General features: G+C 50.7%; 1 protein-coding gene across 2 annotated transcripts in view; it reads left to right on the forward strand.

Annotated features, from left to right (window-relative positions):
- The window catches only part of DNAJC5 (DnaJ heat shock protein family (Hsp40) member C5), a 37,515-nt gene extending 13,293 nt beyond the window's left edge, over window positions 1–24,222 (forward strand). The window contains exons 1-5 of one of the 2 annotated variants that reach the window (XR_013442132.1): window positions 16,814–16,931; window positions 17,708–17,921; window positions 19,314–19,485; window positions 19,559–19,660; window positions 19,846–24,222. Coding sequence is in view for 1 of the 2 variants with exons in the window: in XM_078057393.1 (XP_077913519.1) it covers window positions 16,825–16,931; window positions 17,708–17,921; window positions 19,314–19,485; window positions 19,846–19,949 (597 nt within the window). In the remaining variant the exon portion in view is untranslated. Of the gene's footprint in view, window positions 1–16,813; window positions 16,932–17,707; window positions 17,922–19,313; window positions 19,486–19,558; window positions 19,661–19,845 lie in introns of those variants that run through there. The other variant, XM_078057393.1, reaches the window with a different exon arrangement.
- The last annotated feature ends 2,967 nt before the right edge of the window (window positions 24,223–27,189 follow it).

Below are 27,189 nucleotides of genomic sequence, written 5' to 3' on the forward strand. Positions count from 1 at the left end.
GTGGCGTACCTCACCCAGTAGAGACTGCCAGTTCCCTGGGACCCTAAGTTCCACTTTTAGGTATACTCCGAGCAGCAGTTCTTCATAAATGGTTGTGGTGAAGGACCAGATTTTCTTTAATTTCCAGTCTGTCAAACACTGATAATACTTTTGTAAACTACAATGAAAATGAGTAACTAGAAAAGTAAATGACAAAACATAAAATACAAGCCCAGATTTTTTCTTCTTTTATTTTTTAAATGGACATACAGTAAACTAGACACCACCCTTTTTTTTGGATATACTGTTCTCTGGGTTTAATACATACAAATTTGTGTAACCATCACCCAACTCAGGATATGGAGCATTTCTATCAGCATCCTCTTCCTAGCCCCTTCTGAGGAACCAGAGCATGTAACCTTTGAGACTGTCTCTTGCACTCAGCATCCTGTCCTTGGGAGTCATCTAAGTTGTGTACAGAGTGCTTTGTTCCTTTTTATTAGAAACTTTCAAGCTCTTTTTCTGGAGTGGCTGCCCCATTTTGTGTCCCACCAGCAGTGTGAGGGTTCTAGTCATTGCTCACCCTCATCAGCCCTCCCTGTGGTCTGGTTATTTTTTTTAGCCATTCTCATAGGTGTGTAGTAATGCTGTAGTTTTAATTTCCTTTTCCCAAATGAGTGAAGACATTGAGTATCTTTTCCTGTGCTTAGTTGCTGTTGCTGTAGCAGTTTGTAAACTCTTGCTGTGGAGTTTTGCAAATACCACTAAGCCTGAGCCCGCCGGCACTAGCCTAAAAAAACTTGCACACCAGGATTTGCTCAGGAATGTTCAGAGCAGCATTGTGATAGCAAAACCTGGGAATGTCCCCAGCATCCTTCAGTGGAAGAATGGATGGATAAGTTGTGTGGTCTGTTTACAAATTGGAGTTTATCCAGTACTGGAAATGAAGTATGACTACATCCAGTGATGTGGGTGGGTCCTAGAGACATACTGAGTTTCAAAAGCAACCTAGAAGGTTGCATATAGTGTTAGGACATTTTTTTTTTTAAGTTCAAAAAGTTGAAACTAAAATCGGAGGGGGAAAAGAACCATGAGAGACAATGGACTCTGAAAAACAAACTGAGGGTTCTAGAGGGGAGGGGGTTGGGAGGATGGGTTAGCCTGGTGATGGGTATTGAGGAGGGCACGTTCTGCATGGAGCACTGGGTGTTATGCACAAACAATGAATCATGGAACACTGTATCTAAAACTAATGATGTAATGTATGGGGATTAACATAACAATAAAAAATTTTTTTAAAAAGTTGAAACTAAATGTTTAGGGAGAAACATATGAGGTAATATTTTAAAGTAAGAGAATCAAACTAATTCAGGGTAATAAATACGGGAAGAACACAGGAAGCTTCAAGATTGTTAGTAATTTTCAAGTTTTTAATTTGAAGGATGGGATTGTGGTGTTTATCACTATGCATTATAAGTTATATATTCCCCAGGTGCCTGGGTGGCTCAGTCGGCTAAGTATCCGACTCTTGATCACAGCTCAGGTCTTGATCTCAGGGTCATGAGTTCAAGTCCCACATTGGGCTCCACACCAGGCGTACAGCCAACTTAAAATGTATGTGTGTGTGTGTTCTATATATTATTCCATTCTGTGTATCAAATATTACATAAAAAGTACTTAGAACAAAAACAGCTTTCCTTTTAAGATGTTTTCAAATCTGTTCTTCCAAAGTTGGCACGTGCTTCGATTTTTCCCCTAGCAGTAGGTTGAATTCAATAGCAGCTTTTTAAAACGTGTGCTGCGTGCAGAGACCACATCTGAGAATACAGGAGTCCAAATACTCGGCTCTTTTCCCTAAAGGTCTCCAAGTCTTTTAAGGAGCATAGACAGGACCTGTGAGATTGGGGATTTTTGTCTCTTTTGTTAATTTTGTTCACTGATAAATCTCCATCTTTGAGAACAGCATGGCACGCGGCAGGTGCTCTATTAACACCAGTTGAACAAATGAACAACACAGACACCTGCTCAAAGCCCAGGATGGCTCCCCAGGACACGATAGGACTCTGTTTGTACTGGGAGCAGTGGCCAGGAAGGGGTTCCCAGAGCCAGGGATGTCTCTGCAGAGCTCTGGGGTCCAAATAGGAGCTCTCCACGTCAAAGGAAGCAGGGCATTGCTTTAGGAGAGCCCGGGTGTTCGTGTGTGACAGTACTTTGTCTGCCTAGGACACGTGGTCCTGCCAGTCATGCCCCGAGACCCAGTGTACACGGTGGTGGGAAGATGCTGGTGGTGGGCAGGTCAGGGAGCTGGGACTTGGTGCTGCAGCCTGTGGGGTGTCAGAGAAGGACCTGAGAGATGTGATGGGAGCAGAGCTGTACATCCCAGACTCACCCTAGCAGCAGCGAGGGAGGACAGACTGAGGAGGACAAACCATGTGTCTTCCAGAAAACCCTCCCTCTTCCCAGGTTTCTGCCTCTGCCTGGTGATCTCTGACCATTTTAGAGCTCATTGTTCCCTGCTTGTGTGTGTATGTACCTTGTCTGCCCAGCCCTTGGGTTCCTTCTAGCAGCACAAACCAGGAGGTACTACAAGGATGCAAAATTTGCCCCTTTGTTTGTTTTTAAAGACATGATGTTACTAAAGAAGATCCAGCCCAGAGGTTGTGGTTTAACCTTCCTGGAGTGAAGACTGGGAGCAGACCTCTGACAGCAGTTCATAAATTACAACAAGTGTAGTAGGCGTGGCTGCTCTCCAGACCTTGAGTGTGGGTCCCAGGGATGCCTTGAAACGAATAAGAACAAGTTTAGGAAGAAGAACAGGACGCGGTGTTGCTTCAGACAGCGGGTGGTAAATTCCCATATCATCACCCCATGGAAATATAAAGACATCTGGAAGGACTGAACCCAGTGAACACTGCTCACTGAATCAGCAGAGCTGGGATGGCATCGCATCTCAAGGCTGGCGATGCTTCCGTGGGACCAGGGGCTGGAGAGACCAAAGGGAATGAGAAGGGAGCAGAGGCAAGAAACTGGCAACCCATGCTGGGGGTAGAAGTGTCAGCAGCTGCAAAACCAGTGTTCTCCCTCAGTTTGTAGTGTAGGGTAATGTGTTTCAGGTGATCTGTGTTTCCTGTATTGGAAAAGTGTCTATTTCTTTTAATCACTGAAGTATACCTGCTCATTATAGAAAAGACGGACAATAAAGTATTAAGACAATAACTTTTCTCAAAAGTTGAATTTAGTGATTAAAAAACCCACAAAACTTCATTTCTTTCTCTTCTTAACTGTTTTCTCTCATATGGCATTCCACAACCTTTCTGTCTGCCTTTCTTGATGCATTTCCCAGTATCACATACATTAAGAATGAAATAAGGTCCTTCCATTTACAGTTTGTCTTTTAGTTACAAGACTGCTCCCCCTGAACAGGAGCCTTCGAGAGTACACGCTGCCTGCAATGGTTAGTTTCTAATTAGAACACAAACTTTTGAAATGTGTGTGAAGTAGTGTAGAAATTTAATAGTTTTTATGCTTAGAAAGCATCTGTTTCATCTTCTGACTCAAAATATAAAATAGCAATTTGAGTAATATTCACGGCAGCTACTTTTTTCCTTAAAGGGCCAGACAGTAAGTATTTTTGGGCTTTGTGGTTACACAGCCTCTGTTGAGAACAGCCATAGACGAAACAGAAGGGAAAGGATGTGGCTGTGTCCCAGTGAGAGTTTGTGAGAATAGGCAGCTGGTTCTGGGTGACTGGAGAATTTTATGTTCCGTTTTTGTTTTTTTTTGTTTTTTTTTTTAAGATTTTATTTATTTATTTGAGAGAGAGAGAATGAGAGACAGAGAGCATGAGAGGGAAGAGGGTCAGAGGGAGAAGCAGACCCCCAGCTGAGCAGGGAGCCCGATGCGGGAGCCACCCAGGCGCCCTTATGTTCTGTTTAATTTTCTTATAATATCTAATTTGCTTTGAGAACAAATAACTTTAATTACAGATTGCTTTTTAAATGCAGGTAAAATTAGGGGCGCCTGGGTGGCTCAGTCATTAAGCATCTGCCTTCAGCTCAGGTCGTGGGAGCAGGGTCCTGGGAGCGAGCCCGCATCGGGCTCCCTGCTCAGTGGGGAGCCTGCTTCTCCCTCTCCCACTCCCGCTGCTTGTGTTCCTGCTCTCGCTGTGTCTCTCTCTGTCAAATGAATAAATAAAATCTTTAAAAAAAATAAAAAAATAAATGCAGGTGAAATTGACATACAGTTAAATGCACAGATCTTAATAAATTTCATTGAGTTTTGGTGTAGGTACACACTTGTGAAATCACTACCCCAGTTTAAGTTAGAGTATTTCTGTTATCCTGGAAGGCTCCCCTCAGTGCCCTCAAACAAGCACCTTTCTGGTTTATATCACAATAGATTGTCCTGTTTTTATTAATCTTTCAATAAATGGGATCATTTTGGGTCTAGCTTGTTTGTCTTACATAATGCGTTTGAGGGGTTGTTGTTTTTTTTAATTTTTTTATTGTTATGTTAATCCTCATACATTACATCATTAGTTTTAGATATAGTGTTCCATGATTCATTGTTTGTGCATAACACCCAGTGCTCCATGCAGACGTTTGAGGGTTTTATTGCTTGTGTCCATATGTTGTTACCCTTTTTTTATTGGTGAGTAGTGTCCCATATAGAATCGACCAAGCCGTGATCAGTCCTTTGTTGCTGGCCGTTTGTGTTGTCCACTCGTCTTAGAGCTGATGTGGTATCACTTCATGCTCAGGGGAGGAGCCCTGAAGGCCTCCAGGCACACCCCTCCCTGCCCTGCTCTCCTTGAACGCATACGTGTCCTGTGTGTTACATCTTTTTTTTTTTTTTAAGATTTTATTTATTTATTTGAGAGAGAGAGAATGAGAGACAGAGCACAAGAGAGGGGGGAGGGTCAGAGGGAGAAGCAGACTCCCCGCCGAGCAGGGAGCCCGATGTGGGACTCGATCCCGGGACTCCAGGATCATGACCTGAGCTGAAGGCAGTCGCTTAACCAACTGAGCCCCCCAGGCGCCCTCCTTTGTGTTACATCTTACATTATAAACCCCATAAGCCAATGTTGGTAACTTTTGCTTTCACCACTTCGATGTATTTTCTTAAAACAAGAAGGAAGAAATTGTCCTTGACCTTCATTCCTTCCTGAAGATGCTGGTTTCTGTTACCATTTCCCTGCAGCCTCAGTAACTCTTTGGCATTTATTGTAATTTAGGTCTTCTTCATGGGTTCTTTTAGTCTCTTTTTCTAAAAATGTCTTTATTTCACCTTTGTTTCTGAGGGATGTTTTTGCTGCAAATAGAATTCTGGTTTGACGGGTTTTTTATCTCAGTACTTTAGGGATGTGCCCCACTGCCTTCTGGTTTCCATGATTTCTGATGAGAAGCGTGTAATTCAGATGATTGTTCCCTATGTGATAATGTCAGTTTTCTCTGTTTACAAGATCTCCTGATCTTTGGTTTTTAGCAGTTTGATTATAATGTGCATAGGCATGGTTTTCTTCATATTAATTTTATACCCTGCAGCCAGAATAATCTTAAAACATAAACAAGCTGCTTCTGTTGCCTGTTCCCATAAAACTATGTTCTTGGGGAATTGTGCTCACTGATTTCGGGTGTCCTTCACTGAACTCACTCCCCGCTCTCAGATTGTATCCCCTGTTCATCGCAGTGTTCCCAGTGCCTGGCATGTGGGAGGACTCAGTAAATATTTTCAAATAAGTGATCATGGAGATGATAAATGCCACATGAGCCAGACTTGTGTCCTGTGAATGAAGTAACAGTCATTGACGCCCCAGCAGGGCACATGGAAGCGGTCTTTCTCCCTTAGGTAGGGAAATGCCCTGTCCTTGTGCCAACATACGTAACTATTGATAGTAATGGGAGACAGGTAGGGCATCTTCAAGAACACATGTATTTGATGCGGTTAGTGGACTTTCCTCTTAGCATTGGAGAAGCGTGCAAAATATGGGATCTTGTTTCTGTGTTCTTTGATATGAAATAGTATAAGGGTAGTTGTTCCATATTACATGATCATTTAAATTTAATTAAATTTCCAGTTGAAAAAAACCCATAGAATATGTTGATGGTGTGTGATCAGAGGGTCATGCATTCGCATGACTTCATTACTTCATTAACTGAAGTAAGAAGAATGAACTGATGAGGGATGACGTTGACTTCTCTTGGATGGTTTCTGTTGAAAATGCCTTCACCTTGGGGCGCCTGGGTGGCTCAGTCGGTTAAGCGTCAGACTCCTGATTTCAGCTCAGGTCCTGATCTCAGTCTTGGGGCTCTGTGCTCAGCAGGAGTCTGCTTCTCTCCTTCTCCTTCTCTCTCTGCCCCTCCCTCCCAACCCGGCTCCCCTGTGCGCCCGTTCTCTCTCTCTCTCTCAAATAAATAAATCTACCCGTTCTCTCTCTCTCTCTCACATAAATAAATCTTTAAAAACACAACAACAAAACTGTTCAAAGAAAAAATGCCTTCACCCCTCCCACAGCTTTTCCAGCCATTTTTATGTGAATAAGAGGGCACTCCTGCTACTGTCTGCCCTGTAATTGCTTCATGTCGCAATGGATTTCTTTGAATTATTCCATCTTCATTGAAAATGTATATTCAGGACATTTCTCCTTTATGTCACCTGGTATGTGCCTTTATCTTTGTTTTGTATTTGTGTAGAGTTAATTTTGAGGAATAAAAAAAGTGTCACAGTAACTAAGCCTACACTTGTTCACGGTATATAAACATAAGGGACCCTCTGCAAAGACCTAACTTCCTTAAATAATTCACAAGAAAGCCGTTACTTGACCTCTGGGGCAAGGGTTGCACCTGCTTCTGTAATTAAGTCAGGTTTTATTGGAGCACAGCTGCACCCAGGCCTTTACACACTGTGCTTTCCTGCTTCAAAGGCAGAGCTAAAAACTGGGGACCCAGCCATGGAGACTGGCCCACGAGACTGAAATATTTACTATCTTGCCCTTTAAAAAAAAGCTTGCTGGGACGCCTGGGTGGCTCAGTCGGTTAAGCGTCTGCCTTCGGCTCAGGTCATGATCCCAGGGTCCTGGGATCGAGTCCCGCATCGGGCTCCCTGCTCTGCGGGGAGCCTGCTTCTCCCTCTCCCTCTGCCTCTCTCTCTCTGTCTCTCATGAATAAATAAATAAAATCTTAAATAAATAAATAAATAAATAAATAAAAGCTTGCCAGTGTGTGCTCTAGAGTAGACAGTCCTTGGAAGAATAACACTAAAGTAAACCTGAGTGGTAACGTTCTCCCCCTTTCTGGTGTGTAAGTACTTGGCTTTGATACAGTTAAATTAGGCCTGAGCTGTCAGGCCCCCTGCTGTGCTGTCATTTCATTAAAATAGAAAGGAGGTTAGTTTTTAACTCAGGTATTTCCCAGAAACAGCCAGATAGTACCTTCCAAAGACATTCGCATAGTCTTTTAAGTAGAAGCATTTGTTTCACTTTCCTCTGAATTTGGCATACAGAGAAATCAAGGGGACGCTGATGAAATTGCTGCCCCTCAGCACCATACGGCGTCAGGCTCTGGTGTGGACGGTGCTCGTGGCCCTGGTGGGCCTGACAGGGACCCCGCACACTCTCTCCCCACTTGTGTCCCGATCTTGTTGCTGTGGGTGTGTGATGTTTATGTTCATCAGACTTGTTCCCACAGCTCCCAGTGCTCTTCAGGCTTGTTCTTGGGTTTCTGTGGCTTCAGCACCTGCCCACAGACCCGTTACCCCTGGTTTCCATTCTTTTTTTTTTTTAAATGTTTTTTATTTATTTATTCATGAGAGTCAGAGAGAGAGAGAGAGAGGCAGAGGCAGAGGGAGAAGCAGACTCCCCGCCTAGCAGGGAGCCCGATGCGGGACTCGATCCCAGGACCCCGGGATCATGACCTGAGCCGAAGGCAGACGCTTAACCATCTGAGCCACCCAGGCACCCTCCTGGTTTCCATTCTTGATTGCTGCCTTTCGGTTTATGTCTTCGCTGGCTGGGTGTTTCAACAGATTGTTTTTTCTAGAAGCTCCTTGTTCCGTAAGTTCTCGTGTCTGTGTGAACATTAGTCTTTGCTTCCATCTGTGGAGACCTTGCCTGATTATAACATTATTGGGTTAGAAATGTTGAGATGTAGCTCCGCTAACATTCTGTGCTACTCGAGGAACGAGGGAGAAAACTGCCAGTCACGTGACTCCGGATGCTTTATAACTTCGTTTTTAATCTCTGGGTTTGAGGAGATACGGTTTTTTTTTTTTAAAGATTTTATTTATTTATTCATGAGAGACAGACAGAGGGAGAAGCAAGCTCCCTGGAGCAGGGAGCCTGACACGGGGCTCCATCCCAGGATCCCAGGATCATGACCTGAGCCAAAGGCAGACGCTTAACCGACTGAGTCACCCAGGCGCCCTAAGATACGGTTTTGTATTAAGCAAGTATTAGCCTTTAGAAAAGTTTGGATATAGTTACTGGCAATCCATTGAAACTAAGAAAATTTATTCTAAATTAATTCTGTGGGTTTTTCTTAGGATGATTCTGAGACTAGGAAATTTTTGACGTTCAGTGCAGTAACATCTGTGAAATCTGGCATACAGACTTCTAAGTAGTACTGGTGATTCATAATTTAAAATGTGACAGTTTTACAGGGTGAGACTTTTTCTTTAGTCAAATTAAGTAGCTGACTGCATACAGGCATATCTCAGTTATGGCGGGCTTGGTTCCAGGAAAACTGCAGGAAAGCGAATATCCCAATAGCGTGAGTCAACTGAATTTTTGGTTTCCCAGTGCATATAAAAATTAGGTTTATGCTATACTATTGTTTGATAAGTGTGGCATAGTATTATGTGTAAAAAAAAAAGTACATACCTTAATTTTAAAATACTTATTGCTAAAAAAATGCTAACCATCTTCTGAGCTTTTGAGTCAGAATCACTGATCACAGACCAGCACGACAAATATACTAACAATGAAAACGTTTGAAATACTGCAAGAATTACCAGAATGTGACACAGAGACACAAAGTGAGCAAATGCTGTCGAAAAAGAGACTAGCTTGACACAAGTTTGCCAAGAATCTTCAGTTTGTTGGAATAAAAGCATTATCTGGAAAGTGCAGTATGAAGAGGTATGGCCATCGTTGGTTATTTTCACAGAACAGACATAAAAGTGTTAGCTATTGATGTTTTTCTGTGGATGGGGTCTAGAAGCCAACTATTTAGTAGGCATTGGGTAACAGAATAAAAACAAAGAAATTACTTAGGGTAGTAATTGGACGTGCTGCGGCACTTCAGTCTTGGACCAGCTGGAGAACACTTGGCTGCAGCATCAGTACAGATGCGTGCTTCTGACTGAGGGTCTCTTGGCTCTGTTGGCTCTGTGGGCTCTGTGCTGGCCTGGTCCTGTGAGGTCCACAGATGAAGAAGGAGGCTCAGAGCACTGCGGGGCCTTGCCCAAGGTCTCACAGCTGGAAACTTTCAGAGCTGGGCTTAGAATCCTCACTTCCTGATTCCAAAACCCGTGCTCTCTCTTGGATGCCAGGGAGACTTGTTTTATTACCTGCCCCTCAGCAGCACCATCATCCCTTAGGCTTAGAGGCAGGGTGGTTTACTTGGTGTCTCTAGGTCAAAGGGTGATGCCCTTGGGTTTGGGTTCACACCCTGACGTCACCTGTCTGTGCTTCTGTCTCTGCATCAGTGATATGACTGCCATGGAACCTGCCTGGTGAGGGGAGGGGAAGCCTGAGCCCCATGGACTGCCACTCAAGGAACCCAGTTGAGTGGTCCAGGTTGGCCGTGGCATGGAGGGGCCTGGCCCATGGTGGCTGTCCACCCCTGCACCCTCCTCCTTTCCATTGTGAGCATTAACCTTTGCGTTCTGTGTTGTCATTGGGCATGAAGAGAGAAGTGGAACCCTGCCTCCTGTGGGTGTGTGGAGGGGCTGCTCTTGGGTCTCCTTCTTTCGTTTTTTGGTTTTTTTTTTAGATTTTATTTATTTGTCAAAGAGAGAGAGCACAAGTGGGGGAGGAGCAGAGGGAGAAGCAGGCTCCTCGCTGAGCAAGGAGCCTGATGCGGGACTCGATCCCAGGACCCTGGGACCATGACCTGAGCCAAAGGCAGACAGACACCCAACTGACCAAGCCACCCAGGCGCCCCCTCCTGCCTTCATGTCTTCTGATGCAGGCCCAGATGACACCAGTGTTTTTTAGCCCAGGGTTCCCTCTTTCCTCACTTCCTTCCTCGTTCTGTTGAAGTGTGTCCTCAGATAGTTGTTTATTTTAGAAGGTGGGAGCACTGCTTGTCCCAGACTCTTACATTTGTGTATTCTTGTGACCTTGCACTTGGTTGATAATAGAATTCTAGGCTGAAAATCTTTTCATCTTAGAATATGAAACTTTTTTGTGTTGGGAAGTTCTCAGTCTTGACCAGGATGTTTAAGTGCAGCCCTGGTACTTGATGGCACTTTTCAGTTTGCACACTTCTGTTTTCTTTCAGCTCTAGTTTTGTTTTCTTTTGTTTTTAATGGACTTTCCGCCCTTGTTTGGCTGTATTCCTTACCTTTTGCATTCCTGCTAGACCAATTTTTCTCCTCTTGTTTTCTTTTTGCTGGTTCTAAGGTCCTTCCTGAATTGTAACTTCTCTCTGCACCGTGGGCTTCACCCACTTGAGTTGTGTTGCCCTCTTGTGCTTGGTTTGTACCTTCCTGCTCAGACAGTCACTGCCGATCCTACTCTTCTGTGCTTGCTCTCCTTCACAGTTTACTTTTCGTCCACAGTTTCTTTTAATTTTATAGAAATAGTAGCCTTCAACCTCTGAAGATATCAGAACTTAAAAGCTTGACATTTGGGGCGCCTGGGTGGCTCAGTCAGTGAAGCGTCTGCCTCAGCTCAGGTCATGATCTCAGGGTCCTGGGATCGAGTCCCTCATCGGGCTCCTTGCTCAGCGGAGTCTGCTTCTCCCTCTGCCTGACGCTCCCCCTGCTTGTGCTCTCCCTCTCACTCTCTCTGACAAATAAATAAAATCTTAAAAAAAAAAAAACCCTTGCCATTTTTCCTCTGGGGTCACCAACTCTTTTTTGTACTTTGTTTCCTACTTGATAGACTTTTTTTTTTTTTTTTTAGCAGCTTTAGGCTTACAGAGAGAGAGAGAGACACAGAGCATGAGCATGAGCAGGGGGAGCAGCAGACTCCCTGCTGAGCAGGGAGCCCGACATGGGACTGACACAGGACTCGATCCCAGGACCCTGAGATCATGACCTGAGCTGAAGGCAGACGCTTTCCGACTGAGCCCCCCAGGCGCCCCAGTATTGATACATTATTAACCAGAGTCCATAGTTTACCTTAGCAGTCACTCTTGGTGTTGCATGTTCTGTGTGATCGTTGACAAACATAATCACTGTAGTGTCACACAGAGTAGTTTCATCCCCTAAAAATCCCCTGTGCTCCTCCTCTTAATCCCTGCCTCCTCCAACCCCTGGCAACCACCACTCTCTACTGTCCCTGGAGTTTTGCCTTTTCCAGAATGTCATAGAGAGGGAATCACACATTGTGCAGCCTTTTCTCGGCTCAGTAGCTCATTTCTTTCCAGCATGAAGAATATCCACTGTCCACATGGACAGTTTATGCAATCACTCACTGAAGGACATCTTAGTTGCTCCTGAGTTTTGGTAATTATGAACACATTAACTTATTTTTAAGTAGTACTAGCCTATAGTCACATAATCATTAAATCAGTATTGAATTTAGAAATTAAGTCCATCCCCTCATTTTTCACATGGTTGACTTCGGGGCAGTATCTGCAAGTGTGTGATGGGGCTGGGCGCTGCCTTAGGCCCATCGTGCTCCCTTCACAGAAGCAGACATAATGTGGAGATTGGAAGCCCTTTTGTTAGCAGCGTCACTGTATTTCCTGGAAAGGTTGTTTATTATTTTTTGTTAACTTTAAGCAGCAGGAAAGAGAATTTAGCTAGTCACAACTTGTGACAGTGTGTCTTTTTAGAGAACCAGGGGGCAGACACACGTTCAGTGTGGTTGATCCCCGAACTTGAATCAGCAGTGGCTTCTGGGCCTGCTTCTGGGACTCATTGTGTATTTTGGTAAATCATTTTGCATGTCTGGGCTTCCCTTTGATCTTCTGGGAGGTGAAGGAATTGGGCTAGGACCGCATGTCTGAGGTTCTCTTTTCCCACTGCTCTCTTGCTTCTGGCTTTGCTAGATCTAGCCTTTGTTGCTGGTAACAATATGCTATGTTATCTCTAGTTATGGCTTCTTTGAATGGTCTAAACCAACCAAGTAACTTGAATTAGTCTAGTAATGAGCTGTTAATTGCAATTTTAATTAAGATGATTATAAAGTCACATGTAGTTATAAGAAATCACAACACTTTGCCTGGTTTTTCCCAACGGTGACTTTTGCCAAACTGTAGTTTACTCTCCTAACCAGGATACTGATGTTGATACAACCTACCAATCTTAGTCAGATCTCCCCATCTTTACTTGTACTTACTGGTGTGGGCGTGGTGACCTCTGCAGGGCCGTAGCATCTGTGTAGGTGTGCGTGTCCACCGCTGGACTCCAGATACTGGAATTCTCAGTACACAGGCCACCCCCGTCCCACTCACCTCCCATCCTTGACCCCTGGCAGTCAGCAGTCTGTCTTCCATTCCTAAAATTGTGTCATTTCCAAAATCCAGTCATACAGTATGTAACCTCTTGGGATTGGCTTTTATCTGCTCAGTGCAGTTCCCTGCAGGTTCATCCAAGTTACACATGCAGCACTGGTTTTGTTTTGGTTTGATAAGTAGTATTACATTGTGCACATACGTACTGCAGTCCAGGACATCTGGACTGATCCTAGTTTGGGGCTGTTACAAATAAAGCTGCTGTGAATGTCGTGTGTAGGTTTGTATGTGAAGACGTGTTTACTTTTCGATAAATCAGCTAGGAGCAGACCTGCTGGGTCTTGTGGCAAGTGCCAGGTAGTTTTCCAGAGTTGCCTTGAGCCCTTGTAACCCATCTCTGCTCTGCCCTCCGCTTTCGGGCATCCTTGTGTAGACAACTTTGCGTTTGCTGGAGTTTCACGTGAGGAACTCCTACATTCTCGTTTAGGTCTGGCCCCTTCCATTCAGCAGCATGCTTCAGGAGTCATCCGTCGTGTTGGTGTGTCGTAGTGGCTCATTCCCTTCATGTTGAGCAGCAGGCCATCCACGGGTAGACCCCTTTCTGTTTATCCATTCGCCTGTCTGGACATTCGGGTTGTTTCCAGATTTTGGCTATTGTGAGTAAAGCTGCTATCAACATTGGTGTGTAGGTCTTTGGTGGACATATGTTTTCATTTCATGTAGGTAAGTGCTGTACGTAGCAGAGGGATTGCTGGGTTGTCTGGGGAGTGTGTGTTTAACTTTTTAAGGCACTACCAGGCTGTTTTCTAAAGGGGTTGTACCGTTTCCCATTTTCAGCATGTGTGAGAGTTCATGTGGCCTCACATCCTTGCTAACGCGTGATGTGGGTCATCTTTTTCAATACAAGCCATTCTGGTAGATAGGTTGTAGTATCTCATTTTATTCTGCGTTTCTGAGTGACTGATGATGGACAGCTTTGCACGTCCTGTTGGCTCCCTGTCCACCCGTGTTGCTGTGGTTAATATATGCCCTTTGTATTTCCATACAAATTTTGAAGTCATTTTCTCAGTTTTTGCAAAAAAGCTGCTGAGATTAGAGTTAAGATTGTATTGAATCTGTAGATTGATTTTGAGAAGATTGACAGTCTTGAGTCTTCTGATCCATGAACATGATAAAGCTCTATTTTTTTAGGTCTTTTGTTTCGCTTGGCAATGTGTAGTTTTCAGTGTAGGGGTCTTGTATGTCTCTTGTTAAATTTTATTCCTGGGGCGCCTGGGTGGCTCAGTCGTTAAGCATCTGCCTTCGGCTCAGGTCGTGATCCCAGGGTCCTGGGATGGAGCCCCGCATCGGGCTCCCTGCTCAGCGGGAAGCCTGCTTCTCCCTCTCCCACTCCCCCTGCTTGTGTTCCCTCTCTCGCTGTCTCTCTCTGTCAAATACATAAAATCTTTAAAAAAAAAAAAAAATTTATCCCTAAATAATTCTATGGTTTTGGATGCTGCTGTAAATGAAATCTGTATGTAATAATATTTTCCAATTGTTTACTGCTCTCAAATAAAAATATAGTTTTAAATATTTATATCCTGTCACCTTGCTAAATTCAATTAGTTGTAGTTGGTTTTTTTGTTTAGTTGGCTTTTTGTTTCATTGTTTTTGTTTTTTGTCGATCCCTTAGGATTTTCTGTATAAACAACCAAGTCATCTGTGAATAGGGATGGTTTCATGTCTTTTTGATTTTTTTTTTTTCCTGTCGCGGTGTTCAGGGTCCTAGAACAGTGTTGGCTAGAACTGGTGAGAGTAGGCATCCTTGTCACATTCTGATTTAAGGGAAAACCATTCAGTATTTCACTACTGAGCATATCAGCTATAGGTTTTTGGTTAGATGTCCTTTATCAGACTGAGGAAGTTCCCTTCTATTCCCAATATACTGAGAATTTTTTAAATCATGAATTAGTGTTGAACTTTGCTGCATGCTTTGATGAATCTTTGAGATGACCATGTGGTTTATCTCATTTGTTCTATAATATACTGGATTACATTGGTTTGTTTTGAAATGTTAAATCAGGCTTGCCTTCTTGGGATAATTTCTACTTAATTAGATTCAACTTGCTAATACTTTGTTAAGGATTTTTATGTCTATGTTTGTGACGGATTTTTTGGTAATGTCTTTATGAGGTCGTGCTGGCCTCCAAAAACAAGAAAAGTTGCCTCCTCCTCTGTTTTTGAAAAAGTTTGTCTAAGATTGATGTCTTTCTTGGATATTTGGCAGCAAAGTCTCCAGGGCCTGGAACTTTGTGGGAAGGTTTTCTATTACAGATTCAATTGTATTAATGTAACGCATTTAGGACTATTCAGATTTTCTGGTTCATCCTGTGTCAATTTGGGTAAATTGTATTTTTCAAGGTATTTATCTGTTTCATCTAATTTTTGTCCATAATTTTCTCTATCATCTTTTTTTTTTTTTTTTTTAAGATTTTATTTATTTGACAGAGCGAGACACAGCAAGAGAGGGAATACAAGCAGGGGGAATGGGAGAGGGAGAAGCAGGCCTCCCGCAGAGCAGGGAGCCCGACGCGGGGCTCGATCCCAGGACCCCGGGATCATGACCTGAGCCGAAGGCAGGCGCTTAATGACTGAGCCACCCAGGCACCCCTCTCTATCATCTTTTTTGTGCCTGTAGGGTCTATAGTGATGACCCCTCTTTTTTTCCTTCCTCACCTCACTGATTTCTGTTCTTTTTTTTCTTTTTTCGGCTGTTGATCAATTTTGTTGTTGTTTTCAAAGAGCCAACTTTTGGCTTAGTTAAATTTCTCTATCATTTATCTGTTTTTTATTTTGTTGATTTCTGCTCTTTATTATTTCCTTCCTTCCATTTCCTTTGGGTCTGTCCTGCTGCTTCTGGTGTTATGAACTTAGGTCTTGGCTAATATGTTATATTTTACTATTCAATTGAAAATAACTGATTTCTTCTTTGAGTTACATGTTATTTTATCAGTGTGTTGGATGATGTTAAATACTTGAGGTTTTGGGGGCATCTGGGTGGCTCAGTCGGTTAAGCATCTGACTTTAGCTCGGGTCTTGGGATCGAGTCCCACATCAGGTTCCGTGCTCAGCAGGGATCCTGCTTCTCTCTCTCCCTCTGTCCCTCCCCCAACTCATGCTCTCTCTCTCTCTCAAATAAAATCTTAAAAAAAACCCCAAAAAAACAAATTCTATTAAAAAAATACTTGAGGTTTTCTTGGGTATCTTACTGTTGGGTTTCTAACTTAATTCTGCTAAGGTCAGGGAGCACACTGTGCATGATTTCAGCCCATTAAATTTATTGAAATTTGTATTAAAGTCTAATATATGACATGTCTTGGTGATTTTTAAAGAACTGTTTATAGATGTTGGGTGTCCCGTATATATCAATTAGGTCATGGTAGTTGGTAGTGTTTTTTGGATCATCCATTTTTCTGTTGTTTGTCCATACTGTCTGTTTCTGAGAGATAGGTGCTAAGATTTTTATAGCTGTGTGTTGTCCATTTCTCCTTTAATTCTGTCAGTACTTGGATTAAAGGGTTCTTTTTTTTTTTTAAGATTTTATTTATTTATTTGAGAGAGAGAATGAGATAGAGCATGAGAGGGGGGAGGGTCAGAGGGAGAAGCAGGCTCCCCGATGAGCAGGGAGCCCGATGCAGGACTCGATCCAGGGACTCCAGGATCATGACCTGAGCCAAAGGCAGTCGCTTAACCAACTGAGCCACCCAGGCGCCCCTTGGATTAAAGCGTTCTGAGGCTCTGTCTTTAAAGTGTCTAGTTGGGTCTTGAGTCTTTCTCCATTCTGACAACCTCTTCTTTTTATTGGACTTTTTAGTCTAAAGAGATCATTTCCCTTTTTCTTTGAGAATTTTAACTGTACTTGTTTGGATTTTTTATTTCGAGGTTGCTCTGGAGATTACAGTAAACACAGTTTTTTTACAGTCTACTTAGTGTAGCAATAGTCTAGCACTCCACAGGCACAATTGCAAACTTAGCCTCTAGGCCTCACATGGGACCACTCCCCACACCCCTTTACGTTGTAGTTGGATGGGCTGTGTCTGTGAACCTCATGGCCGCCACCAGCGGTGTTGTGATTGCTTGCATAAAACAGTCATATGGAATAAAGTCCTCCAGCTCTGTGCTTGGAATCTTTATCGATACTCTTTGATGTTTTCTTTGCATTTTTCTTGTAGATCAGCCTACCATGGCCGACCAGAGACAGCGCTCACTCTCCACCTCTGGGGAATCACTATACCATGTTCTGGGGCTGGACAAGAATGCAACCTCAGATGACATTAAAAAGTCCTATCGGTAAGAGGCCTTGTACCTTGTGTGGTTTGATCTGCATTTACCAGGAACCACTGTGTGTCTCCCCGCCCCCAGCGGACTCTGTAGGTAACTGGGAACTCTTAGGTCCATTTTTGTATGCATAATGTGTTCCCTTATAGCTTAAAATTCTTATATTGGTATTTTCTTGGCAACAAAAAAGTAACACTTTGTAGATAATACACACTGTGTACCCTGGAGCAGCCAGTCCCACGGGGAAGCAGGTCTGAGCCTGCTCAGCAGATGGGGCTTTTATTCCTTTCACCGTCGGGATGACAGGCTCCTCCCTGTAGCCTTTGGCTGGAGCTTCTCCACGGCTTCAGGGAGTAAGCTGCAGAAGCACAAGTCCTCGGTGATCCACACCCTTCAAGCAGCCCTGCTTTGTGTTCTTCCCGTTGTGTACTTCTCACACACAGGAGAGAAGAGGCCTTTGCTGCTCACTTTATTTGGCAAAATGTGCAGTTAAGCTGCGAGGACACTAGAGGTCAGCAGTAGGGTTTGCCTCTGAGCAGGAGAAGGGTGGGCTGCTGGCCATGCCTGCCTCCAGGGTAGCCCTCACCTGGGGACTCCCTCCTCTGTGGCCAGGTCAGAGCCAGGAGCTTTGCCCCGAGAGGCTGCAGAGGTTTCTTCTGATGCTGACATTCTCGAACTCTGTGGAGAGTTGGGAAGTGACATGTAATGGGGAAGTGTTTCCTGCGCCGGGCCCTCCCTCTCGCAGATGAATGTGGAATAAGGGACAAAGAAATGGTTTTGGTTTGCAGGAAACTTGCCTTGAAATATCACCCTGACAAGAACCCCGATAACCCAGAGGCTGCAGACAAGTTTAAGGAGATCAACAACGCCCACGCCATCCTGACGGACGCCACAAAAAGAAACATCTACGACAAGTACGGCTCGCTGGGGCTCTACGTGGCCGAGCAGTTTGGGGAGGAGAACGTGAACACCTACTTCGTGCTGTCCAGTTGGTGGGCCAAGGTGAGGGGAGCAGGCGGCCGTGCGGCCCCGGGTGCCCCGGGAGGGTCTCCTGCCGGGTAGGGCTTTGGGTCTTACGGAGTCAGGGCATTTGGTCCGAGTGCTCTGTGCCCCCGAGACACGGTTTCCGGGCGCGTGGCGGCCTTCCCTCCCCGTGTGTCAGTGCGGGGCCGGGTCTGCGGGGCCGGCTCGAAGCCTGTGTGCAGCCAGCCGGCACCGAGCCAGCCGTGCCCCTTTCTCTCGTGACTCACTGTGCGCCCTTGAACAGAGGTGGGCAGGGCCTTTCCGTCCCGTTGTGGGCAGCTGGTCGTCAGGGTGCGGGAAGACGTGTGTCAACTCTGACGTGAGACACCCGCGCACGTCTCCCCTCGTCCCTGTTGCCCAAGCACGTGTGGGCCGTGGGCACGCCGCTCCGAAGACCCCTTTTCTCGGGGTGAGCGGGCTCCGTCCCTCTGTCCCCACCCCTCCCGTCGGCGGGAGCGCCCCCCCCTCTCAGCCCCCCCAGTCTCAGCCCACCCTGAGTCTCAGCCCCCCCGTGTCAGCCCCCCCGAGTCTCAAGCCCCCCGTCTCAGCCACCCCCGAGTCTCAGCCCCCCCCGAGTCTCAGCCCCCCCAGAGTCTCAGCCCCCCTGAGTCTCAGCCCCCCGAGTCTCAGCCCCACCCCGAGTCTCAGCCCCCCCGTCTCAGCCCCCCGAGTCTCAGCCCCACCCTGAGTCTCAGCCCCCCCAGAGTCTCAGCCCCCCTGAGTCTCAGCCCCCCGAGTCTCAGCCCCACCCCGAGTCTCAGCCCCCCCGTCTCAGCCCCCCGAGTCTCAGCCCCCCCGTGTCAGCCCCCCCGAGTCTCAGCCCCCCCAGTCTCAGCCCCCCCGTCTCAGCCCCCCGAGTCTCAGCCCCCCCGTGTCAGCCCCCCCGAGTCTCAGCCCCCCCAGTCTCAGCCCCCCCGTCTCAGGCCCCCGAGTCTCAGCCCCCCGTCTCAGCGCCCCCCGAGTCTCAGCCCCCCCAGTCTCAGCCCCCCCAGTCTCAGCCCCTCCGAGTCAGCCCCCCCAGTCTCAGCCCACCCTGAGTCTCAGCCCCCCCGTCTCAGCCCCCCCCGAGTCTCAGCCCCCCCGTGTCAGCCCCCCCGAGTCTCAAGCCCCCCGTCTCAGCCACCCCCGAGTCTCAGCCCCCCGTCTCAGCGCCCCCCGAGTCTCAGCCCCCCCGTGTCAGCCCCCCTGAGTCTCAGCCCCCCGAGTCTCAGCCCCACCCCGAGTCTCAGCCCCCCCAGTCTCAGCCCCCCCGTGTCAGCCCCCCCGAGTCTCAGCCCCCCCAGTCTCAGCCCCTCCGAGTCAGCACCCCGAGTCTCAGCCCCCCCCAGAGTCTCAGCCCCCGCCCTCCCTCCCTCCCTCCCTCCCGCGCAGGCGCTGTTTATCGTGTGCGGCCTGCTCAGCTGCTGCTACTGCTGCTGCTGCCTGTGCTGCTGCTTCAACTGCTGCTGCGGCCGCTGCAAGCCGCGCGCGCCCGCCGGCCCCGACCCCGGCGTCTACGTGTCCCCCGAGGACCTGGAGGCGCAGCTGCAGTGCGACGAGCGGGGTGAGTGCCGGCGGCCCCGGGGCGCGGCGGGGCGGGGCGGGCCCTGAACCCTGTCGCCCGTCTCGTCAAACAGGCGGGCACTGACCCTGCGGGCGTGTCCGTGCCGGCGGCGGGGACTGCGGTGCCGACGTGGACGCCGGAGCGAGAAGCGGACGCGGCCCGCGCGCCCGAGCAGGTGGGGAGGGACCGAGGGCCGGTGGCGACCTGAGGCGCCTGGCGGCGTGCGCTGGGGGGCGGTGCGCAGTAGCCTCGCCCCTCCGGCCTCGAGCCCGCCGAGCGCGGAGCAGGGACGCCGGGCCGCTCTGGGCCCGGGCACGGCCGCCGCCCTCCCACGACGAGCGCCGTGTGCTTGCTTTGCAGAGGCCGCAGACGCGCCCATCGTCGTCCAGCCGGCGTCCGCCACCGAGACCACCCAGCTCACGGCCGACTCGCACCCCAGCTACCACACCGACGGGTTCAACTAAGCCCACGAGCGGCTGCGACGGAGGACAGCTCGGCCCCGGCCACTTCACCCTTAGCACCACGGAGCGTAGTCCCGGAGATGGGGAGGGGGCCGCTGCCGCCCCCCGGGGCCCTTCCCACCTCTGCGCCCGCCCGCCCGTCGCCCCCACACGTGAAGTGCGTCGCATGCAGTATTTAAAGCAGTTAGCTACGGTCTTCTTCTTCTTCTTCTTCTGTTCCCTCCTTTTTTAATAGCATGTATGGGGTTCTGTTCCATGTCTGTGTCGTGGACGTGCGGCGGCGGAGCCTCCCGGGCCTTTCCGCTCCCGCCCCGACCTCGGCTGCGCGGTGCCTCCCAGCCGGCGGGCTGCGCGGCAGTGGGGGCTCCTTCCCCGCGTGCCGGTGGGGGCCGGAGGCAGGTGCTGCCCGGCGGGAGCCGGGGCTCTGACGCCACCCCTGCTCTCCAGCTGTGCGCGCACGGCCGGAGCCTGTGGACGCAGCGTCGGGAAGGAGCTGCTGCGCCCTGCCTTTGCCCGGTCCCCTCGGCGTTTCCGTGCTGTTGGTCTGTGCCGGTCTGTGTGCTGTGGTTGCTTGGCCTTGTGGCCGGGTTTTTCCCATGGGTAGGTTTGTTGTGGAAAGTGTGGGAGGCTCTACTGACCCCAAGACCACGTTTTCTACCTGGGTGCAGCCTCGGTCTCCATGTCACATGGTCCTGTGAGCATGCTCCCTCGCCAGGCTGTGGGAGGTGGTTCTTCCACGCTCCCCCACGTCCCCAGGCCACGAGCTGGATTGATGGGGCCACATTCCTCCACCTCCTCTCCCCTTCGGCCACCCTCCACATTCCTTCCGGCCCCCCTGGCCGCCTGGTGGTCCTTTCTGGACCTCTAAGCACCACAAATGGTAGCAGTGGCCCAGTGTGCTGTTGTTAGAGGGGCTGACCGTCCAGGTTGCTGGTGGAGCGCGGCTGAGCAGCCCTGGGAAGCACACGTGGGGAACACAGCCCTCTTCTCTGTGCTGCCCAGGGCTCCTACCCACCCCACTGTCCATCATCGCCTGTGCCCTTCAGTCACCGTTGATGGTTCAGGCAGAGCTAGAGACGCCAGGTTCCTGGAGGAAGGACCAGCTGGGCCAAAGGCGCAGCCTGGTGCCCTTGGGTTGTGAGCCTGCGGCCTGCCCGTGGAGCCCCCCACTCACCGTTGTCTTGCGGAGCACCTTCTGTGAGCTGTTGGAAGTCAGTCAGTCTTGTCTGTGTCCCAGAACTTGTGGGTGGTGCCCCTGCTGCAGGAGACAAGGAAACGGGTATGATGTGCCCATGCTGGCCCAGAGTTCGCAGTGGCCCCCACACCCCCAGCAGCCCTGGATGTGCTGTGGCTCCCTGGTGGACCTGCACTGCTCACCGGGACCCAAGTGGTTTCCACAGAGGGAAGCAGCGTTCCGCTGCTGAATGTCTCCCGCGTGTCCAGTAGGTGAAGAACAAGGACGACGATGTCGGCTCAGACGCACCAGAACATGTTCCTGATGCCCACGGTTGCCACCCACCGCCTGCCCCCCACCCCGCGCACCTGCTGGGCCTCGGCCCTTGTCTGCCCACCCACAGCTGTGCCGAGAGCAGGTTCTTATTGGCCGGAAGGGGCCGGAGGGGCAGCAGTGTCCGTGCAGAACGTGGACAGGCTCTGAGCGCAGTGCTGGCTGAGGCCGGCTCTGGCCGGGCTGGTGCCGTCGCAGCCGCTCCCAGGTCCTTGGGCAGGTGTTTGGTCCCCCCCCCTTTTTTTTGGGGGGGGGGGTTTGGTTTTTGTTCATTAAAATGATCATGAAGACATTCAGTGAGAGGAAAAATACGCACTGTGATCTTAAATTAGAAATAATTTGCTAAAATCAGACATCATGAAAGGTTAAGGAATCCATTGACACCCTCCCCCCACCATGCACAAGGGAGGAGGTAAGACCACAGGGCCAGTCCCAACACAGCAACAAGAACGCAGCCTTTGTGATGTTTCTGAAAATTACTTTCTGAGCTGTTTTTCGCTGGAATGGTCAAGAACCAAGTTCAAAGCTGGGACTTCAGGTAGCAAGCCTCCCCCGTGGGGACCACTGCAGCTCCGTGGTCAGGAAACCTCAAGGCCCACCACATGTGTCCGAGCGAGTCCTTGACGGGCGTCTTCCACTTGACAGAACGTGAAGCTCCACTGGGGACCAGGGTGCTGGGAGAGGGGCAGGTCTGGAAGGTTGTTGAACCCAGGCTCCTGTAGAATTTGTAAAAACTAAATAAATCATGACAGTGATGATAACAATCCTTAAGATGGTGGTAATGATTGCCTAAGGCCCAGGGGCCCCAGGATCCAGACGGGGGCCTAGAACTCTTCCCACCTGGCCCCGAAGGCATTTCCATCTGGTGATTCCCAAGCAGAGCCCCTTCCAAAGTCGGCTGTACTCACCGTCAGTCCTGGTTGCGTTTCCCTTTTTCTTGAGTGGTCTGTGTATTTCCCTGGTGCGCAGAGTTGCTGAGTCTGGAGGCGTGCCCCGTTCACTGCCCACCACGCAGCAGTGAGAGCACCCGGGTCCTCACTCTGAGGTTGCCCGGAGCTGGGGCCACGTGCGGCCGGGAGTGCTGAAGCCCATCCCGTGTCACAAAGTGCGGGGCTCGCCCCAGGGGGCCCCCAGAGCAGCCGGTGGCCGGCAGGAAGCACGGGAGGGCCCTGCGGGGTGTCTGCTGGTGTCTGCTGCCGTGTACATTTCTGTTCCTGCTCAGTGATGTGGTTGCTCTTCTCTCGTCTTCCCTTTGGCTTTCTTCTACTTTCAAACTGCTTTAGATATTACTGCTGTGTGTGAGCCTTCCTAGTTCCCCGGTCAGTGCCGCGGGGGAAGAAGCCGCAGTGTGCTGTGCTTAGAGCAGGTGGCCTTTCCACACTGTTGGCCACCTGGCGTGGCCACGAGGCTCCTGCTTGGGGAGAGGTCGTGTCAGGACTGTCGCCGTGCGTTCTGACTGTAGGTGGGCCACTGGGTGAGCTCGTGCTGGAGGAGTGCCCACTGGTGCAGCTGGTGGTCTGGGGAGATGCGTGGCCTCCCAGCACCTGGCCCTTGGGGTTGAGGCCACCAGCAAGTGGGGTGGGCGCCGGCACGCAGGCAGAGCTCGGGGGCCCTGCCCGTCCTTCCCTGGCGCTCAGCGTAGCCCCGCGGAGGGACCGGTGTGAGTATGGAGAGAGCGGCTGATCTCCTTCCTTTCTCAACATGCTGATCTGTGAGCCCATGTGACACAGGACCGCCCTGTTTGTTCTTGTTACTTTGGTTGTGAATCCTCCTGTGGAATTGGCAGAAGCTACATTTGTCCTGCCCTCGCGAGCACGGTTGGCGTTGTGCGGTAGGCGTGAGCAGTGGCTGTCCCTGTGTGTGTACGTACGTGTGTACCCCACAGCGGGTGTGGCTCCAGGACGGCCTTGGGTTTCTTGGAGAGTCGGCTCGAGAACACGGTCCTGGTGGCAGGCTCCTTTGCCGGGTGCGCAGAAGTAAATGCCGACCCTGGTGCGTGCGTAGGATTTTTGTGGACGGCCGGCCGCGGTGCCTGCCTGCACTGGGGTGACCGCATGCTGCCAGCAGCACCTTCTCCGGGGAAGGGCGCCGGGGCCGCCGAGGGGTGACTGTCCCAAGTGCCACGCTCGTCCCTGGGGGCCCACCCGGCATGCTCACCTGACCTCCAGGGGCGTGTCCTTTTGCGACATCTAGGTGGCTGGAAACCCTTCTCTCCCTTGAAACATTAAAACCAATTTTCTGAGCATCAGAAAGGTCATGACAAAGGGCATTCTAAAGGGGACTCTGTCCTGACCGCAGGTCTGCCTTGGGAGGGGTCCACTGGGAAGGAGGAGGGGCCACACAATGCCATCCTGCAGGAAGGGGCTGGGTTCAGGGGCCTACAGGCAGTAGCTTTTGGTAGATTTTGTTTCCCTAGAAAATGGGACAATGTTTCAAGCTAAGTGAGGGGAGGCAGTTTGCACTGAAATAAATAAATATATATGTGTGTGTGTGTGTGTGTATACACACACACACACACACACATCGTTTTAAAATACTAAATGCAAATGCATGGCAAGCAACTGTCCGTGCGCGCTGGTTTCTGGTTTCTTCCTGTTGCTGGAATCCCGCAACGCTAGGTGGGTGTACCTCTGACCCCGACTCCCATGTGCACCCCTGAGGGCCAGGCTGGAGGGTTAGGATGGTTCCTTGGTGATCTCCATCTCGTATGTCTGAATGTTGACCTTAAGATAAAGATAACTGTTGTAAAATAAATGTTTTCACTGCAAACCAGGCATGTGTCTCATTCAATGACCCCCGCAGAGTCCTTTCAAAATGGGGGGGTCGTGCACAGAGGGGCAGGGGTCTCACTCCCGCCTGCCTGGCCCAAGTGTGGACAAACGCCCCTCTTAGGTTCTCTTTTCACCTCCCTCGTCTAAATACCCCAAGTGGAGGGGTGCCTGGGTGGCTCAGTCGTTAAGCGTCTGCCTCCGCCTCAGGTCATGATCCCGGAGTCCTGGGATCAAGCCCCACATCGGGCTCCCTGCTCGGCAGGAAGCCTGCTTCTCCCTCTCCCGCTCCCCCTGCTTGTGTCTCTCTCTGTCAAATAAATGAAATCTTAAAAAAAATACCCCAAGCGGAGTGAGGAAAGGGTCCTGTAAGCCCGGGGTGGCTTGGACTGTGGGTTCTGCAGCCCTCCCGGGACATGTCCTTGCTTCCGCTCCCCCCCTCCTATCCACCTATCGTTACCTCCTCCTACCACCTCAGCCCGGAACCATCCCTGCTGCCCACACGGGCATCACCTTCCATCCTCCTGCATGAAATAAGGCCGCTGGGCTGCAGGGATCTGGAACAGCACGCCGGCCTGAGCCTGAGCCCTCGGCTACGCGGCAGGCCTGTCCTCGGCTCGTAGCACAAGGTAGACGAAGGGTGACGGCGGGGTCCCTCACGCCTGGGCCTGTGCTCCGTGCGGAGCCTTGTCCACCCTGTGGAGGAGGGCTTCCTGGGGTGGTCCCACTGCCTGCTCCACCCAGGGCATCAGTGTGGGGTACACTCGCGTCCTCATGGCTGGACACGATTGTCGTGTCTGCTGGGGTCACATCCATGCCAGCGATGAGCTGGGACTGCATCCCAGCATCTCCCTGGGAGGGCCAGATGGGAGGATGGTCATGACGCCCAGGGGGTTCTGAGAGCTGAGCAGGGCCTGGCCGGGGACTCTGCAGCTCACAGCTGGGGGTTTCTGGCCCCACTAAAACCACTTCTGTGCCTCTCTTTTCTCTTCCCTGAGATAAATGTCTAGTCGTGGACTCTTGCAGGAAATGCTGTCCCTGCCTCAGGGCATGTGTGTCCCTGGGGGTTCTGCACACATTGGGGTGGGTGGGGCCTGACCCTGGCCTTAGGTGGGGGAGGACACCTAGACCCAGGGGGCCCCATGGGTGTGACCACGTGGCCCAGGCCACAGGTGCCACCTTCCACACCGTTTCAGCAACTGTCCCTCTCATACCTGGGACCCCCTGGGGTCAGGGTGCTGGATCTTCGGTTCCGTTGACTGAACTCAGGGCAAGGCAGAAATAGTTTGAAAAAAAGCAGCATAAAAGTACTAAGAATGGGGCGCCTGGGTGGCTCAGTTGGTTAAGCGACTGCCTTCGGCTCAGGTCATGATCCCAGGGTGCTGGGATCGAGTCCCACGTCAGGCTCCCAGCTCAGCGGGGAGCCTGCTTCTCCCTCTGACCCTCTCCCCTCTCATGCTGTTTCCCTCTCTCTCTCAAATAAATAAATAAAATCTTTAAAAAAAAAAAAAAAAAGTACTAAGAATGATGTAACAAGCACCTTGAAGGAAACCCTTCATCTAGGACATAGGAACTAGTGTGACTTGGATCTTCCGTGAAGGAGAGCATGGCCTACAGTGAAGACCTGCATGTCTCTCCCCTACCCAGTGTCCCCTCCAGCCTGCGGGTGGCAGCATCCACAGATGCTATTTCATTCCTGATTTTATTGATCTCTAAAGTCCTGCATAAAGAGTGCTGCACTGTACTGGGTCAGTATGAATTCTCATTCCGCGTAGGTTTTTCCAAGCGATCGCCCCCCGTCTCGGTCTAGTTTATTCGGCTGCTGTACAGCGTCGTCCTGGGAATTGAGGGCAGGTGCTTGCTGGCCCTGCTCGTTGAGGACATGGGTTTTCAGTTCTTTGCCGCTGACTAGGGCTGGGCTGCCGCGGGGTGTCCCCAGGGCACAGGCGCCCCCAGACTGCCTTGGTGGCTGGCTGTCCACAGAGCGGGAAGGCCCCTCCTCTCCTCCTCAGGCTTCTCAGACCTTGTTCTCTGCGGGAATCTCACAGGAAAATAGGAACTAACACCAAGCCTTAATTAATGATGGGCATTCAGGGTGGTGGGCGGCGGGACCTCGCCCCTGCCCCAGACCCGGGGCCCCCACACCTGTACCCCCGATCTAGGGGGCCGTGGGCGGGGGGCTGAATGGCACTACGGGGAGATTGCCGAAGTCCACACCCCCACGGCCAGTCTGGGAGCTCTGGGCTCCTGGTGGAGGTCATGGTCGCCATGTGCGGACGTGGGTCCTAGGTGCGCGGCCCCCTCCCGCTCCCCACCGCCCGCGAGGAGGGCGTGGCCTGCCAGGAGAGGTGGGGGGCTTGCCCGCCGCCGCGAGCCCCGTCACCATTTGAAACCACTTACGACACAAGCTAGAGGGGGCGCACGGAGCGGGCGGGGGCAGGGGTCTTGGGACCCAGGGCACCAAGGCCACGCGCGGACTTCCTCTGGCTCAACACGGCCACGGCTGCCACTCCCCGACAGACCCTCGCGCGGCCCCGGGGGCCCCCGGCGCCGAGACCAGCGCGGGCAGGACGCGGGAGGCGGGCCGCCGGGTCTGGAGGCGTCCCCGGCCCCGAGCCGGAGGGGAAGGCCCCGGCGGGAAGGACCCGCCAAGTCGCGGACACCCGGCTCTCTCTTGCTTCAAAGGGACCCTCTGCTCCTACTCAGACCCTGCTCAGCACCCCGGTCCCCCCGCCCTCTCCGCACAACTCCCGGGGTCTCCGAGGCCGCGGCCCCCTCCACCCCTGCCCGCTCGCCCCCGCGAGGGCCCCTCTCCGTCCAGGCTCGTGGTCCCGGGCCGGCCGGGTCGTGGTCGGGGCGCTCCCTCGGCGGCTCCGCCCGCGCCGGGACTCAGGGGCGCAGTGGGGGGCGCAGTGGGGGGCGGGGGAGATCCGGGAGGGGCAGGGCCGGCGCTAGCTCCCCCCAGGCC

This window comes from Halichoerus grypus, chromosome 10 (assembly GCF_964656455.1).
Source record: "Halichoerus grypus chromosome 10, mHalGry1.hap1.1, whole genome shotgun sequence".
Taxonomy (NCBI): Eukaryota; Metazoa; Chordata; class Mammalia; order Carnivora; family Phocidae; genus Halichoerus; species Halichoerus grypus.